Below are 18,463 nucleotides of genomic sequence, written 5' to 3' on the forward strand. Positions count from 1 at the left end.
ATGTTGTCTATGAAAGGAGATAATTTTACTTCTTCCTTTCTAATTTGGGTGCCTTTATTTCTTTTTCTTGCTTAATTGCTGTGGCTAGGACTTCGAATACATTGTTGAATAAAAGTGGTAAGAATGGGCATCCTTGTCTTGTTCCTGATCTTGGAGGTAAAGCTTTCAGCTTTTTACTGTTGAGTATGATGTTAGTTGTGGGCTTGTCATATATGGCCTTTATTATGTTGAGGTACATTCCCTGTGTACCCGCTCTGTTCAGAGTTTTTATCATGAACAGATATTGAATTTTATCAAATGCTTTTTCTGCATCTGTTGAGATGATCATATGATCTTATCCTTAATTTTGTTAATCTGATATATCACATTGATTGATTTGTGGGTGTTGAGCCATCTTTGCATTCCTAGGATAAATCCTACTTGATCATGGTGTTTAATCCTTTTAATGTTTTGTTGAATTTGGTTTGCTGATATTTTCTTGAGGAGTTTTACATCTATGTTCACCATCAATATTGGCCTGTAATTTTCTATTTGTTTTCTTATTGTTGAGTTTTAAGAGTCTTTTGAGATATATTTTGAATACTAGTCATTTAATAGATTTGTGTTTGCAAAGGTTTTTTTCCCAGTTTGTGATTTCATTCTCTTAATGGTATCTTTCACAGAGCAGACATTTTTAATTTTAATAAACACTAACATCAGTTTTTTTCTTTCATGGATCATGGTTTTGGTGTTGTTTCTAAAAAGTAATTGCAAACCTAAGGTCACCTAGATTTTCTGCTATGTTATCTTCTTGGAGTCAGTTCCTTTTCAGGAAACTGTGCTTGACACTCTATACTTGATTCTCTCTCCCTCTTTTTTTCCTTTGATATCCAGTTTTTTCACTTCCAATTTTGTTATTCATTTAGCAAGCATCTCTTGGGCAGCAAGTATGTTTCAACTTTATCCTACTAATGGAGTATGTATTCAGAATGTAATTGGATTAAATAAAGTAAGTTCTCCCTTTGGATTGTGCTTTTTTAGTATAAGGGAAAACATTCTCTATCCTGAAAATTCTTTGCAGCATTTATGCTCGAAGACTTGGTCCTCAGAGGAGAGAGGGAACTTGCATTTACTTTGTGCTTCTTTTTTGCCAACATCAGGCTATTGTACTTTATATACTTTATTATTTAATCATGATGGTAGTTGTTGTTTATGACATTATACCTTTGTTTCTGTCATAAATTGATAACCGACTTCGCCTCAAAAATCTGCACCATTTCTTGAAACTTTAGTTCCTCTAATGGTGTTACGAACTGACAGAATATGTTGCCTAAAGGATCTTTTCCTCAGCCCAGTGGTTCACAGACCAAAAGAAACAAACAAAAAAAGTAACAACAATAAAGCAAAACCCCTTCTTTAAAGTAAGAAAAAAAAACACGTATAGGGGAACTGTCTATATTTTTCTGAAGTGAAACTAATTATTTTTGCAGTCAAATTAAATAATAAAAGTAATTTTGACTCTAAGATAATACTTATGTTCAGAATCAGAGTTTTTATTTTTGTAGGGTATCCTGGCCTAAAAACTGTCAATATTGCAAGAGATGTGGGCTTTTGCACAGGTTGCAATTTGATCTTTCAGACAACAGTAATATCCAGGTTCACTGCTTCTACATACATGTTTTGGAAGAATCTTATTTTTAAATTTAATCTTAACCTTGTGCTTTTTGAGAACATAGAGGGACAGAGCCTACTGAATACTTGATTTTGGAAAGCGTTTCCATAAGTTTGCTTTTTTTCTTTTATTTTAGATCTCAACCTCTTTCCTGTCTCCCTTCTACCTTCTCACCCTTCCTTCTTGCCACCTAAAAATATTTTCTTTATTTTTTTATGGTTAAATTTTAAGTTTTATTACAATTTAGTTGCTTATTTGGGAACTTTAATTTTGTTAACCTAGATATGATTTTCCTGATCACACTCAGGTCTGGTATTTATATTTCATATTTTGTTTTCATTTTTCCACACTGAATGTCTCTGTTTTCCACAGTGAACATAGCTAACATAATCAGCTAGGGGAATGGCTCTTAGGTGGCTCCAGAAGACAGTAGTGGAATAACCTTAGCTTGATAGAGGGTATTCATTCTGCTGCTGTGATGACCTGAGAGTCCTCTTGCCTTTCTGGTGCCATCCTAAAATTGTCACTAGGGCCTTAGAGAAATGGTGGATCATCAAATATTAGTGTTCCTTAACAGAGTAGTATTTTGTAACCGGTTTAAATGCACACTGCTTTAATCCATGTGTCTTTTTTCCCACCAATCCCCCCCCCCCCCCCAACCACAGTCACCAGAGAAGAAAGGAAAAGAAGCAAATACTGGTTTTGGTGGGCCAGTTGTTAGTTCTCTGTATCACGAAGAAATCATCAGGTAAATTCTTTTCTGGTCTTCAACAATAGGGGTATATACATATATGTATAGTATGTGTGTGTATGTATACATTGTGTGTGTGTTTATAAATTTATTTATTTAATACCCAAAACTTTCATTTGAAGAACTTTTTCTTAACATGAAACCGATTTGGTGGTATCTCTAGGAGGATAATAAATGGCAGGAAATAAATTTTTATGTGTATAATCTTTAAAATCTGTAAGTATCTGAATCAGTGCCAGGTAATAACCTTTCTCCCGCATAAGTAGTTGGTAGGGCAAGGTTTTGTGTCTCAATCTAAAGCTATGGATTTTTGTTGTTGTTCTCATTAGTTTTCCTCAAAATATCATTATTTCTTTTAAATATTTTAATTTCTGTAGTTTACTCTAGCTACAAGTTAAAATTCATTTCAGCTTTACAAGATGAAAAAGTGCTGGAGACTGGTTGCACAACAATGTGAATATACTTAATGCTACCAAACCGGACACTTAGAGATGGTTAAGATGATAGATTTTATGTATTTTTAACAAAATTAAAAAATTTTTAAAGGTCATTTTGCATTATTTAACAAAGGTCCTTAAATTTTGTATGTTATGTATGAAATTTCTTGGATTATTGTTTTCTTTACACACTGTGTAAATCAGAAAAAGGATTCTATCCTGCTTTAAAGCCACGTGACACATTCTCCTAAGATTGTTACTTTACAAGCAAAAACAAGAAATAGGAACTTCTGATGCTCTTCCCCTTCTGCGTCATCTGAGCTTTACTTTTCTCACTTATTATTAACATGAAATAAATGAGCCCTAATTTTCAAGTGGAAAATTGAGTTCACCTAAATTGAAGGGAAATATCTATCTTCATAGAATGAAGAGGAAATTGTACCAGAATTTTATGCTTCACTCTTGCAAAAGAGTCGCTGACATTATTCACCACATAATTAGTGATAAGAACTCCCAGGTAGCATTCTAGAAGGAAAGCTATTGATACCCCTATGAATCAAAAACTTCAAATGCTCATAGTTTCTACTTAATGACCAGCTAATACTAAGGGCCCTGTCTTGAATCTATTTGCATAGCAAGCACATCATTTTTTACTAAGATTAAATGTCTACTTGGGGTGATATAGTGGAAGACTGATGGAGATTTGAGGGAAATAAAGATACCGTTTAAGAATGCTGCTGGCCTGGAGTACATTTGCCACCCTGATCCCTTGAGGTACCCTGAAAGCTCTGAGAAGCCCATGTAGTTTTGAGGAAGCACAGTTTAAAAAACATTTTCAGAGTTTAACTCCCCCTTCCCCTTAACCCTTATAGAATCAGAACATGTTTGGGGGGTTCTTAATTTGTATATTCTCTACTTAGAGCTTCTAAAAAATGGCGTATTAGAACCGTAACCATATTAATCAAAGTTTATTAAATGTTCAAATCAAGTCAGTAAACCCTTAGAGTCATTTTTCTAGGAGGGGAGGTTAGTCATTCCTTCTCTGTGTTCCCATAGTCTTTTTTTTTTTTTTTTGCGGTACGTGGGCCTCTCACTGTTGTGGCCTCTCCCGTTGCGGAGCACAGGCTCAGTGGCCATGGCTCACAGAACCAGCCGCTCCACAGCATGTGGGTTCTTCCTGGACCGGGGCACGAACCCGTGTCCCCTGCATTGGCAGGCGGACTCTCAACCACTGTGCCACCAGGGAAGCCCCCCATAGTCTTTCATTCACACTTTTGTTATAGCTTCTGTGACGTTATGCTACATTGGATTATAATTTTTAAAAATTTGTCCTTTCTGCTAAACTGTTAGTTTTTGGAGAGCAAGGGTAGTATTTTATCCATCTGTGTATTCTCAGTATCTGGGGAAGTTCCCAGAACTTAGTAGGTACCTAGTAAAAATGCCCAGAGCTTGGGAGGTATCCACAGCTGCTTCCCCCAAGGGGCTGAAAGTTTAGTGACTGGCTCACACATTTAGCCTAGTGGCCCTATCATAAATCAGACATGCCCATCCTCACCTCTTTTCCTAAAGAAATGTATAGGCCACTTTCCTAGTTAGATAATTAAATGGAGATAGTTTCTTAACTTTGCTTTTTTAAAATCACTATACTTAACTTTCTAATAATATCAATCACTTATCTATAAATAGTGATCTTTATTTTGTGTACTGATTTCCTTAAGGGGTCCCAGACTCTAGTATTTTTCAAAATGACACGTTGAATACAGTTTCTTTTGTAATATCCAGTGACATGACTGATCACAGTAGCTCTGCAGAACAGAAAGCAAATCAAATGTACTCCTATTGATGTGATAGTAGATATCTGGGTAATTGGAGTATTCCTAAGAGTTAAACTAAACTGGAAAAGTTAACCTACCTGCTTATCCTCTACCCAATTCCTAAAGAAGTGACTCAGATTTAATTTAATATCTGGTGTTTTATTTTTCGAAGAGAAAATTGTGCTTTAATTGAGGTTAATTGCAGTTTCTTGGCAGAATTAATGTTCAGCTGAGGTGAAAGTGACAGTAGGTTTTATAATTTTAGAAACATCAAATGGTAAACTTGGATGAAAGGAAAAGCTTTCTTGTATAGAACCATTAAAAAGAACATAAAAATGTATTTTGAAGGTCTGTTTTGGATACTTTAATATATAAACTTATAATTTTTTCCACATTTAAAAAAATTTATTTACTTATTTTTGGCTGCGTTGGGTCTTCATTGCTGCGCGCGGGCTTTTTCTAGTTGGGGCGAGCAGGGGCTACTCTTCGTTGCAGTGCACGGGCTTCTCATTGCTTTGGCTTCTCTTGTTGTGGAGCACAGGCTCTAGACGCACGGACTTCGGTAGTTGTGGCATGCGAGCGTGTCCCCTGCATTGGCAGGTGGATTCTTAACCACTGTGCCACCAGGGAAGCCCTCCACATCTCTGAAGGTTAGGAAAATCAGTATCTAATGAACCCCTTTACTAGGGCTTGGGCTCCATTGTTGTGGCAGTTTCCTGACTAATATGCATTGTAGGTGACAAATTAAGGGCCCATTTTATTTTTATTGTAAATGTTCCTGGGCCAAGGGCCACTGGGGCCAATTCTGAGCTTGCTCCCTGACTGTTTTGGTTCTGACCTTTATTTCCACTCTTTCACAGAAAGTGACAATATAATGTCATAGGTACAGATCTCTTTGTTAATATTCCAGAGCCCTGACACCAGTTTCTCATTCTGAAGCTAGTTAATTGTTCTGTAGTATAATGGAGGAGATATAAGGTGAGGCTAATTAAGTACAAAAAATTATGGAGCCTGCTGGAATTCAAATGGTGGTTCCATCTCTTATTAGCTCTGTGACCTTGGACAAGTTACTTATCTATAAAATGGGGATGATTATAGTATATTATGCTTTCTCATATAGCATTTTTGTGGATTACATGAATACTTATACACAGGCATCCTAGAATAGTATGTGGCACAAAATAAGTTACTTTGTAACTATTAATTTTATTAGTATTGTTACTAAGCATAGAGTCCCCACAGTGGAGACTCAGGGCACAGGGCTGATGGTGGGAGCTAAAATCACCTAACTATGGAATTAGGTACAGGTTGTTTGCTTTTGCAGAAGAAAACTGGGAAGGGAGACCAATGCTACTAGATCTGAGTTTGGAACTGTAGAAACAAGAGAGTAACAGATGTTGTGACTCTAGTCTTGAGATCAGTTGTGTTTCATTTAAACTGCAGACTGGCAGAAAAAGGTCTGGTTAATAAGTATAGGGCTTTGCAAAGAGTCAAATGCTTCTGTACTACATATACTGACTCACTTAACAGGGAATCACTTTCAGTGACTTGTATAACTGAGAAGGTTTCACCTCGACGTTGGCACATAAATTGAGAAATTAGGACATGATTTAAAAATACAACAAATGAAACGTGTACAGTATCCAACCCACCCTGCAATAACATTTGATCTTCCCTGTTATATTTTGTAGTTTGATGCTATGTAATCTATCAGAATCTTATTAATCCCACTTACACAGGCAGCCATCTGGACCTTCTTTAAGCAAGACCAGACCAGTATACAACTAAAGTGATTGATGGACTCTGGAATTGATTAGTTGTTCTGTGAGACAAATGAACTCTTTTGGCAGAGAATACCAGAGGTCACTGCTGTGGTCAGACACAAGAGCCTGTAGAATTTTAAAGAGATGCTTTCATCATTGACTTACAAAGTTAAAATTTTTAAACCATAATAGATTTTGAAAATATTTTAGAAATATTTTTTCACTGGTTGCTCTCTAGTCCTGATTATAAAATGGTAAACTGTAAGTATAATAAACTAGAATGAAAGTGATAATTTGATGCTTTAATTTTGTATTTTTGGTGAAAATATGAACTGAAATAAAAGTAGCATAAAAGCCAGTCACTTACACATAAATTGTACTCTAAAATCTTCCTGAAAGAGATGTGATTGGAAAAAAAGCTACAACATAGCTTTGGTTTACATGGTTTAATGTGACTAATAGAATCAAATAGTATAAAATTCCATTTAGTTATTTATTCAAAGCTTCACATTGTTAACAACCTGTTTTTAACAAATCTGTTTAAGACTCTGAAACACCAAGAGTATGTATTACACATACTTTGTATTTAAAAAGTTGAGTATTTGGATTTTTATGCTTTTAGTAGGCTGAGTCACTCTGGGATACTACTGTCCCATTGATACCACTGCCCTTAGCACCAAAAAGATTATCCTGCTTCCCTCCATCTGTTTGGCTGGTAGTAGTGAAATCCTTCCCTGTTTCACCGTGTTGCCTGTGATCAACATTGTGTTAACACTTTGGTGATAGGTGATAAAATGGATGACATATGTCTTGTTACATTCTGGTTATTCTCTGAGGTCTGCACAAGTGTGTATAGGCAAGTGGGCAACTCGCCCTTGAGAATGTGACTGCTCAGAATGAACTTGAGTTATGGATTTATTCAGCCTGTAAAACCTCAGCTGGCATAAATAATTGAGAAAGCAAAGGTTTGTCTGTGGTGCATACCTCAGGGACTCATGGCTCCCTTCCTTCTCTCTACTCCCTTTCTTATGAAAATGATCCCAGTTGCACCCCTAGATAATAACACACCAAGCAATTAAAAGCCATGGGTGGCTGGAGAGAGGAGAAAAGGTTTAGTTAATGAGCTTTTCCTCTTCCAGTGCCCATGAGAGCCTCAGGAATGACAAGCCGATTAAAGCGAAGAGATAATTATAGATTATGTGAAAATGGGTCCCTTGGGATGAGCAGGTCTTGACATAAACAATAACTGTTGTAAGAGTCTCCTGGCTCTCATATTCACCCTTTTCTTGCGTGCTTTATTTAGCTCCTGTGTGCTCAGCGTCATGATGCCAACCAAGCATATAGGCAAATCTACCTGTTTGCAGATCAACAGCCCTTTCTGAACAAGAGGTCATTCATCAACTAAAACCATCATCTTCTCTTCCTCTCTGCTTCTCTTCTTTCTTTTCCTTTTGCATCATCCTTTTCCTCACTCTACCCTTTCTAATCTTTTCCTTCTCTCTTTCTTATATCCTTATCCGTATATGGTACCTATGAAATGCTAGGCACTTAGTCTTGTTTAAGCGTGTGTCTGTGCGTGCATGCGTGCACGTGCAATTATAAAGACATATGGTTATGGATATACTATGTTATAATACAAGTTGGTTATATGTGTTACAGATAATATAAACAAATGTTTTCTCCTATTAAAATGCTTTACAGATATATTTAAAGAAAGGTATTTTAAAAGTGTTAGCAAAGATGTAAGTTTTGTGTGATAGACAAAGTCATCTTCTTAATTCCCATTGAATTGTTACCAGCTATTCTCTCAATGCTGAAAGCAAGCAATTTTGGTTCATTTCATTGCTTTTCAATTTATGAGGTCTTTGCTGATTGCATTGTATATATTAATAAATGCTGGTGTTTATTGAAGTTTGAGTTCTGTGTGAGAAAGGCATTATTACATTAATTACATGGTTTTTTATTTAAAAATTTTTACCTACTATAAAATTTTATATATTCATTAGGTAAGTATTTTTAACAGTATTTCATGTAAAGTACGTCATTCCTAGGTCTATATGTCGTATTGGTCTTCTCTGTCTCTCACATCTCCTAACACATCAGAAATTCTGTTTCCTTCATGTTCAAAATAATCCAAATTCATCTGCTTCTCATTATCACTGCTATCATGCCTTTTGCATTACCATCAGTACTCTAAACAGCCATCTTCTCTTGGCCAGGACACTACAGAACGATTTGCAAACTGGATTCCTCACTTCCTTTTCTGTCTCCTCCCCAGATTTATAACTCAAACCTCATAGCACTTTCCTGCATAAAATCCTGTAATGATTTCCCATAACACTTAGGATAGAATTTTAAAATCCTTAACATGTCTTGCAGGGCCCCTCATTGTCTCATCTAATGCCAATTTCCCCCCCCCCCCAACTTGTTCACTCTGCTCCAACCAATTGGCCTATTTTTATTTCCTTGAAGGTCCAATTAATATTTGTTAGGTAAATTGATGGAGAGTGTTATATGAATATGAAAAATGACTCCAGCTTAAAATATATGCTAAAATCTTAAGGTAATAGAACTGTCAGCTAATATATATTGACCACTTATTGTATGCTAGTAACTATACCACATGTGTTATATATATTATTCCACTTAACCTTCAGAATGATCCTGTGAGATGTAGGTATTATTAATATCCCTGTTTTACAGATGAGGAAACTGAGACTCAAATTAGGTTACTTGTCCAAGGTCACATGGTTAGTAACTCTGCTCTTAACTGCTACACTGTACTGCTTCTGAGATACTTGAGGAATCATTGTCATCTCCAGTTATTGAAATTGAATTTGATAGTTGTTATTATATTAATATAGTGAGTATCTTCAGTTTACATTTTTAATTAAATTTCTTTTCCATTTAGTGTTTTTAAAAATGTGCTTCACTGGTAAAATTAGAGACTGTAGTCTTTCATTTATCAATATACTGATGATGATGTTTCCCTTAGATTAATTGTTTTTATTGATTTTAGACTTACCTTAATGGTTGAGAATGTAACTCATCTCTGTAGCCAAGGGATTCTATAGATTTTTCTGATGTGGGCACTGGTTTTAGAGGGATTGATCAGAACTGAACTATGTTTTTTCTCATGGACATTTAGAGTATCAGAAATTTTCAGTCGACTTTTTTAGAGTTAACCAGGCTTTAACAGGTGAAAATGCATTTTTAGTAACTAGTGTTTTTATAAATTATGCCTAAATAACTTTTCCAGTATAACAAGTTATCTACAAGAAGTACCTGGGGCATTGATCTTTCCTTTGTCATTGCTCGTTTGAAAAAATATGAGAAAAATATTTTAAAATGTAAGTGGTTTCATTTGAAGGGACCCTTATCAACATAAGTAAGATAGTAAATGGAACTTTTTATTTGAGGCTTTTAAGAATTCTATGGTCTTAGAACTAAATACACTACATATACAACCCAGTCTGAAAATAGTTATTACTTGGTGAAAGATGTTGCCATTACCACATAATAGGAAGTGGGAAAACCAACTGGTTATTTCCTATAATTGTCTGAAACCAAGTGTGGCTATAGTAACACTCTGAGTGGGAGGATTGTGATTCAATATATATGAATTCTCTCATTCACTTGTCCATTTGTCACTGTGTATTTGGAACCTACCTTATTACTTTACTGATTAAAACACCATTGGTTTTAGAACACCATTATTTAAATACCATTAAGAAAAAAAAAGTCACTAATTAATTGTAAGATGCTGAAGGTTATAAGATCCATCAGAGATGTTAAAATATGAAAAAAATATGTGTTTACCAAGTTGGCAGTGAAATATGCCAACTTAGTAAACAATTTCTAGGTGTTTATTTGGTACCTAGGATTTCAAGAATTATTTTAAGAACAACTTAACAAACAACATAAAGCACTTTCTTAGTGCTTTGATCTCATTGCTAGGCTTCTCGAGCATTGTTACTGCTGAAGCAGTGTTTTGTCTCTTCCAGGACTTAGGACCAAAGTGTTTCAGAAAGGAGGTGCTATTTGTAAAATTTTACCTGAGGATCATAGTATAGACTCTCATTTATGGTCTTTGATAAGATTGAGACTCAAAAACAGTGTTTTACAAGGTGATATTAACATCTAAAATTTTAATTAGATATTAATTAAAAGTGGAGATTTTTTAATATGCTAAGTATGAAAACTATGACTACTATTAAATCCTTAAGTTAGGAGTTGACTTTACCTGTTTTGCTCCTTACACCAGCTTCCTTAAAAAACCTTTGAGTAAGAATAGATTCTTTCAGGGAGAGAAACAGCTGTAAGTAAAATTAAAATATGCCTGTATTTTTTTATATTTGTAAATTAAAACATGCTTTTTAAAAAAATACAGAGGGTAGCTTAATTTTTTTGTAGACATTTTATCTCAACTTCTAGAATATTAATGGTTTATAGTCATATCAAAAATTATATAAAGATTTTATATGTGTATATATAAAATAAAGATTTTATATATATCTATACGGTTGATCCTTGAACAAGGTGCGGGTTAATCCAAGTATAACTTATAGTTGACCCTCCATATCCACAGTTCCTTTGCATCCGTGGATTCAACCAACCATAGAATGTGTAGGACTATAGTATTTACTATTGAAAAATATCCACATATAAGTGGACCTGCACAGTTCAAACCTACATTGTTCAAAGGCCAACTGTATATCAGGGTTGTATAAAAAAGAATCAACAATAGGCTTTGTGCTTTGTATCTGGCGTACATAGTAGGATGTTGGAAATCATAGTCAAATGAGATCAGTGAGATGATATCATTGTTTCCTAACATTGTATTTGAACAGAAGAGTAATAACCCTTTACCTTTCTGATTGACAACTTCTGGTCCCACATCCAACAAATAAATTAGGAACTTAAATTCCTACAAAGAAGTAGTATTCACCAGCAGTACTGCTGAATTTTGTAAGACATGTGCAGGCTTTCATCCTTGAAAGATTGGCTCCTAAGGAGCTTCACAGAGTGGCTTTTTGGTGAATTTACCATAGGTCAGGGTCCATTCTTCAATCTCAAAGATCTAAATAAAAGGCACATAGATGACCAGACCCTCAGAAACAATGTAGCAGTAATAAAATTGATCTGAAACTGATGTGTAAACTAAATGGCTTATTTATTTACCAATATATATCTTTATAGCGATCCAAATGCTTTGATACCCTGTGTACCCTCAGTCTGAGTATTGAGGAACCCAAAAAGACAGGTGACCATTTGTGAATGTTAAATAGAGTGAGAGAAGGGGAATTATTTTTATTATTTTTATTTTTGCAGTACGTGGGCCTCTCACTGCTGTGGCCCCTCCCGTTGCAGAGCACAGGCTCTGGACGCGCAGGCTCAGCGGCCATGGCTCACAGGCCCAGCCGCTCCGCGGCATGTGGGATCTTCCCGGACCAGGGCACAAACCCGTGTCCCCTGCATCGGCAGGCGGACTCTCAACCACTGTGCCACCAGGGAAGCCCGGGGGAATTATTTTTAGATTTGCTTTAGCCAAAGTCCTAATGATGCCTCTAGAACAGACTGTCTCCCAGCAGAGAAATACCTCAGAATGCCTTTTTGCCTTCGATTAATTGTTTCTTTTGGGCAGTGTTCAAAATTGGCTTCACAGATTTTTGCTTCCTCCTATGGTTCATTGCTAACCATTGCTACCTCCTACTCATGGTAGTTGTCTCACTGTTTTGCTTTTTTAGATGTGTTAAGGTTAGTGTCTGAATCAAGTAGCTGTTCAAGTTATCTAGGAGACATTCTTTTCTCCTCTCATTAGTAGCTTTTATTTAGTTTGTTTAGCTAAATAAGAGGACAATTCTACTACCCTTTACTCCAAGTTTTGGAAGGTGGATAAATATTCTGTTCCCCAAATAATTTGTTACTAACATTTGTTACTTACGTTATATGCAGTATACCAAGAAGGTTCTTTGTGATCTGTTGTCCACCTTATCCCTTTAACTTTATCTCCCAACACCCTGCCGTAACCAGTTGCTTGCAGTTCCCCTGAACACCTCATTTTGTTGTGCTTTTCCTTTTCTTCTGTTCTTCTGGATCCTTCAGTAACTTAGCTGGGTTGTCAGTTTATCCTTCAAGGCTAGGTTGTAATGTCAACTCTTCTGTAACACCTTTGATCATCCTTGGTTGAACGGCCCACTCCTTGGTTTGGGCCTCTACTTTATAGAATATTGGGTTAGAGCAGTGATGTTTAAAAAACCTTTGCTGATGTAGTTCCTAAGAAAATTTTGGAAGACTATTTATTCCCTCTTATATTTTTATGATAGCATCTAAAATTTTTATTTAAAAATTTAAATAATTGCAAAGGGCATAATTTCTGGCATTTTGTAAATAATGGAATTTTAAAATAAACAGATTACTGTTTTAGATGTATCCAATAGAATCTAAATACTATAATGAAATCCATTTTTAAAAATACATCAACATGTTACCATTGAGGGAACCTGGGAAAATACTACCAGCTCTCTGTATTATTTCTTACAACTGCACATGAAGCTTCAATTGTCTTGAAATAGAAAGTTTAATTAAAATAAATAAAATTCTGATCTTGATTTTAAAATATAGAATAAGGTCTTTAATAGTTAGAAATTTTACATCACTCCTTTTTCTCCTTTAATTGTACTTCTCCCACACAATTTTATTTTAAAGCAATATATTTTTGTGTAGTCTTAGTACACTATCAATTCTTTGCAACAGAAATATGTATTAAGTGGGAATTGTTAAAATTTTAATTTTCTGTGATGCAGAGGCTTCAAGCATTAAATTTTTCTCATTTGAATTATAACTATTATTTCTATACAGCTGATCAACATTCATTATACATTTTGTTAAATAATTATTAAGCATAAGTAGAATTTTATTGGAAACGTGTCTTAAAATTTTATTGGAAATGTGGCTTAATGTTAAAAATAGTTTATTTAACAGATGAATATTATTTTATTAGAATGAGACAGAGTTCAGCATCGTCTTTTTTTTTTAAATTTATTTTTGGCTGCGTTGGGTCTTCATTGCTGCACAGTGCTTTCTCTAGTTGTGGTGAGCGGGGGCTACTCTTCATTGTGGTGCACGGGCTTCTCATTGCAGTGGCTTCTCTTGTTGTGGCACACGGGCTCTAGGCACGTGGGCTTCAGTAGTTGTGGCTCATGGGCTCTATAGTGCAGGCTCAGTATTTGTGGCGAACAGGCTTAGTTGCTCCATGGCATGTGGGATCTTCCCGGACCAGGGATTGAACCCATGTCCCCTGCATTGGTAGGTGGGTTCTTAACCACTGCGCCACCAGGGAAGTCCTAGCGTCAAGTCTTTTTTGTTTTATTTCACCTCTTCCATCCTCTAACCTTAGTTGTAGGAGGGCTTCCCAAAACCAGTTTTTCACGGAAATTGTCCCTTTATTTGGTACCATGGACAATTTATATCTTGGGGAAGTACAACCTGGGATTAATTTTTTTTCCCCAAACCTTTCCTAGCACGGTGGACTCTTGTATGACATGAGTTTGACCTGCGCATGTTCACTTACATTTTTTCACGAAATATGTGCTACAGTACTACACAATCCATGGCTGATTGAATCCTCAGATGGAGAACCCCCAGATACCGTGGGCTGACTGTAAAGTTAATTGGTGGATTAACTATTAACAGTTATTTTTGACTGTGGGGGGCTGGTCTGTATATTAAACAGAGTACTTTTAAGCAAAAGAGTAACAGATTTAATTAATAGTCATTTGCTAAATCTTAGTAAAGTCTTTTGGTTATGTTTCCTAGAAGTATACCATAGTATGGAGAGAGGTGTGTGCCTTTATTTTATGAACTAGGAGAATGGTTGAGCAGGGGGAATGTTGAAAAGGGGAATGGTGATGAAATATTTACCACAGGAACGCTTTCAAGTAGATCAGTTTAGGAAAGAATGTGTTTATTTAGAAGTTTAGCTGAAATTGATTCTCTTAAAATTTTCCTTTCCTGCATATTCTTTTGGGTCTTTCTGTACCCCAGGAGCCCACAGGTGTACATTCCTTGATTTGAGGAATTTGTGGCAGTTGTTTATATTTGTATAAGTATTGGCTTACCCTTCTTTGTGTTTTCATTCATTCAATAAATACTTTTTCTTTGTCTATTTACTGGAATACTGTTTTTATATCTGATTGCCAGTTGCTTGATAAATACATGAATTGAATTGAAGTATTTACTGAATGTGTCTATTAAATAGTTAGATTTCTGAGCTAGCCCCATAAATGTGTTTTTTAATTCTGTGAGGTAGATGAAAAGTAGTTAAATGGACTTTAGATGGCTTGCCATCTTTAGAGGGCTAACTCTCTGAAATAGTCTTTTGACAGGAAAATGCAGTCTTTGTAGAAAGTGATGCAGATAGCATTTTTAGGAGTGGGCAAGAATCTCTTCTTCCCGTGATTCTGATGAAAGACAGCTATACTTAAACACCATCCCTCTCTTCCACAAGTGTGTGCCCTTATATTTCAAAAGAATTTCAAAGAAAGGCAGTGGTTTTTTTCATTCAGATAAATGTATTTTCTGTCAATTTTAGGAAATTTGGAGTAATCTAAAGAGAGTCCTGTGCTGTGATAATATGGGACATTCTTGAGGGTAGGTAGCATCATGAAAATAATTCATACTCATCTGTAGAGAGTGGATATGATAATTTTGTCACTCACATTTATCAGAGAGAAGGAAAAAGATAACCGGCTAAGAATCTAAAGAGAAGGGAAGATAAAGTGAGAAGATGTAGAAGGGCACTAACATTTATTAAGTCTCTACTGTATTTGGTAATGGTTGAATTTGTTTGCACCTGTTGTTTCGTTTAAGTATAGATATACAGAGAAAAATTGCCTGTGGAAGACTGTATTAACTGGAAAATACAGAGGGAAAAAGACAGAATTTGATTTGTATATTGTACATAATCTTGTTGGGGGCAAGAAAGGAGATAAGAGAAAGACGTTACTCCAGATGTTTCTCCATTTTGGCCACTAGGTGGTGATATTGTATAAAGACAGCTTGGTTGCTGGCAAGTAAGATAGTCAAAACTTGAAGTGGGGATAGATAACTATATTTAACAACTAAGCCCAAGAGTATCACTTAATATTTTTTAATATTAGTCACACAGCTTTGTAGCACATTTGTGGTGACTTTTTTTTTAACATCTTTATTGGAGTATAATTGCTTTACAATGGTGTGTTAGTTTCTGCATTATAACAAAGTGAATCAGTTATACATATGTTCCCATATCTCTTCCCGCTTGTGTCTCCCTCCCTCCCACCCTGCCTGTCTCACCCCTCCAGGTGTGGTGACTTTTATTGACTTTCCCATTTTATATTTAATTTACATTGTGTACTCTACCCTGAAGTATTTTATAAATACCTCTGTGTGCCTAACATACTTAGCAATGATAAACTGCATTTGATAAGCAGGTATACAGATGAAGAAGTGCCCCGACTTCAAAAAAATTCACATACCAAAACAAAATAATTGATATAAATGATACATATAAGAAACATTGAGAATATATTAAGCAGTATAAACATTTTAAATAATATTGCTTATGGCATAAGTGTACATGCACATTTGAAATTAAGGAAAAAGGACCACACAGAAGGTCCTCCCATCTCTGAATTATTCTTGCATTTTACTGGGTGTGGGTAACCTACATCCCAAGGATCCTCCATACTTTCCTTTCTGTGTCCCACCAGCAACTCCCCATTATTTTCAAATCCAAAACAATTGGTGAGTAGTGTATTTTTTATTATGACTTAAAATGATGCAATACTTTCTCTCACAGTTGAAGTTTCTGCCTCTTGAATTAGAGGGATCTCTGTTATTGTATTGAAGGAAAATAGGTCCCTCTCTTTCCCAAGTCAGAATGCTGAATGCACTTTTTCATAGAAAGTATTTTTTGTGATAGTTAAATATAGCTAAAATACTATTATATGCAGCCTTAATTTAAAAAATGAGACTTCTCCTTTCAGGGGTTTTGGCCTCAGACGTCACTATTTTCTTCCACAATAAGTGATCTGGAAAAGCATTTTCTCTTTTGCAAACGAACATTTTCAAGAGACCCTATTTTTTTTTAAAAACATGATTTTTTTCCTGGAAACGTAGCTCATTTTCTCCAGCTTGAAGCAGGCTGTTTCTCCTCTGTTTTCTGATAGGCCTTTTTAAAGATCCAATTTTACCTTATGTTAATGGTATATAGATTTTTATCATCTCAACCATACTGTACATGTATTGAATGCAAAGTTTCTTGCTTATCCTTATCATCTCTTATCACCAGAATCTTGTCCAGTGCCTTGCATGTAGTAGGTGCTCAATTAAATACATGACATGTGTAAGGAAGGCTTAGACTGTTAATGCCAAAGTAGTGTGTTTTAAGTTAATTACCTCTGACTAGAAATAACTTTTTTTTTTTTTGCGGTACGCGGGCCTCTCACTATTGTGGCCTCTCCCATTGAGGAGCACAGGCTCCGGACGTGCAGGGTCAGCGGCCATGGCTCACCGGCCCAGCCGCTCCACGGCATGTGGGATCTTCCCGGACCGGGGCACGAACTCGTGTCCCCTGCATCGGCAGGCGGACTCTCAACCACTGCGCCACCAGAGAAGCCCCCTAGAAATAACTTTTTATAGGGTATAAGGTATTGGCTTTTAAGATAGAAGGACTCCTATGGTCAGATGCTTTTTTTCTGATGAATGGAAGCTGTGGCCTTACAGGTTGTAGAACATACTAGTTATAATGTTTGAAACTCAAATTGTATTGTTTAGAAAATGTAGAATAGTTTCATTATTAATATTCCAAATTACTGATCTTTTGGGAATCATAGATCCTTTTGAGAACCTCACTGAAGCTACCTCCCCCTTCCCCACCTACCCACTGCCAACACAGTCAGAAAAATGCGTTATGCATCTGCACAGATAATTCTGTATACTATTTTAGAGAACTCATAGACCTCATGTTAAGAACTTCTGCTTTAGATTCTGGAAGAGACTACAGCTTACTAATTGAGATGTAGCTTGATATAATAGAAAAATGGACTATATGCAAAATCAGTTGATCTGAGTAAGTTCTAGCTCTTATTCTACCCTTGATAAATGTGATGCCATTTGACAGGTCATATAACCTCTCCTTACCTGTTTCTTTATCTGTGAAGTGAAGCAGCTGTTGGATAAGATTAAGTGAATTAGTACATTGATATGCTTAGAATAGTGCTGAGTACATACTGTGCTTCCCAGTCTTTATTATCTCATGAAGGACTTCTGAATTTTGTGATGCTCTAATTATCTTTCCCTTAAGAAAATTACTTTGGTGTGTGTGTATATATGTTCGTGTTGTGTGTGTAATTTCTTAAAAACTTGGATAGCAACCAACTTATCATTCTGTTACTCTGTAAGAGAAGTAGTAAGCTATGTCCTGATCTTTTGCTACCTCTATACAGGCAACAGTAAATGACCTTCTCACTGCAGTGCTACAATTGAATATTCTGAGTCAGAGGATATATGTGCCTGTCAGTGTGTAAAAGTAACTGGGGAGAAAAAGAGCACTGAGAAAATCTACTCAAGATGTTATATTAGTGTACTAGTGTAACTTGTTAAAGCAGATGAAGCTCTTCTGTATAATTATAGTTGCTAGGAACTTTAGTCTTTTCAGAGATTGGATGTATTACGTCTTACTGAAAATCCAGTATTGTTCATGTAAAATTCTTTATAAAAACAGATTTCATTAATGTTTGCAGCAAATAGGTTGTATTAAAAATATGTAACTTTTATGTATTACCTAGTAAGACAAACACTATTTTTTTTTACTCTAATTAGGGAAGAAGACAAAAACATATTTGATTACTGCAGAGAAAACAACGTTGACCATATAACCAAAGTCTTCAAATCAAAAAACGTGGATGTGAATATGAAAGATGAAGAGGTATGAAAAACATGTCCTGTTAATTATTTTCTTATGCTTTGTTGTTCTGCCCCAGTGCTTTTTTTCTACACAGCAG

At 35.6% G+C, this 18,463-nt stretch overlaps 1 protein-coding gene across 2 annotated transcripts in view; it reads left to right on the forward strand.

Annotated features, from left to right (window-relative positions):
* The window catches only part of ACBD6 (acyl-CoA binding domain containing 6), a 223,456-nt gene that overhangs the window by 64,094 nt on the left and 140,899 nt on the right, over positions 1-18,463 (forward strand). For both annotated transcript variants that reach the window (XM_029229804.1, XM_029229803.1), the window contains exons 4-5: positions 2,317-2,399; positions 18,282-18,387. In XM_029229804.1, coding sequence (XP_029085637.1) covers positions 2,317-2,399; positions 18,282-18,387 — 189 coding nt within the window. The remainder of the gene's footprint in view (positions 1-2,316; positions 2,400-18,281; positions 18,388-18,463) is intronic.

Source organism: Monodon monoceros, unplaced genomic scaffold, assembly GCF_005190385.1.
Source record: "Monodon monoceros isolate NGI ecotype Baffin Bay Population unplaced genomic scaffold, NGI_Narwhal_1 Super_Scaffold_18, whole genome shotgun sequence".
In the NCBI taxonomy this organism is placed as follows: Eukaryota; Metazoa; Chordata; class Mammalia; order Artiodactyla; family Monodontidae; genus Monodon; species Monodon monoceros.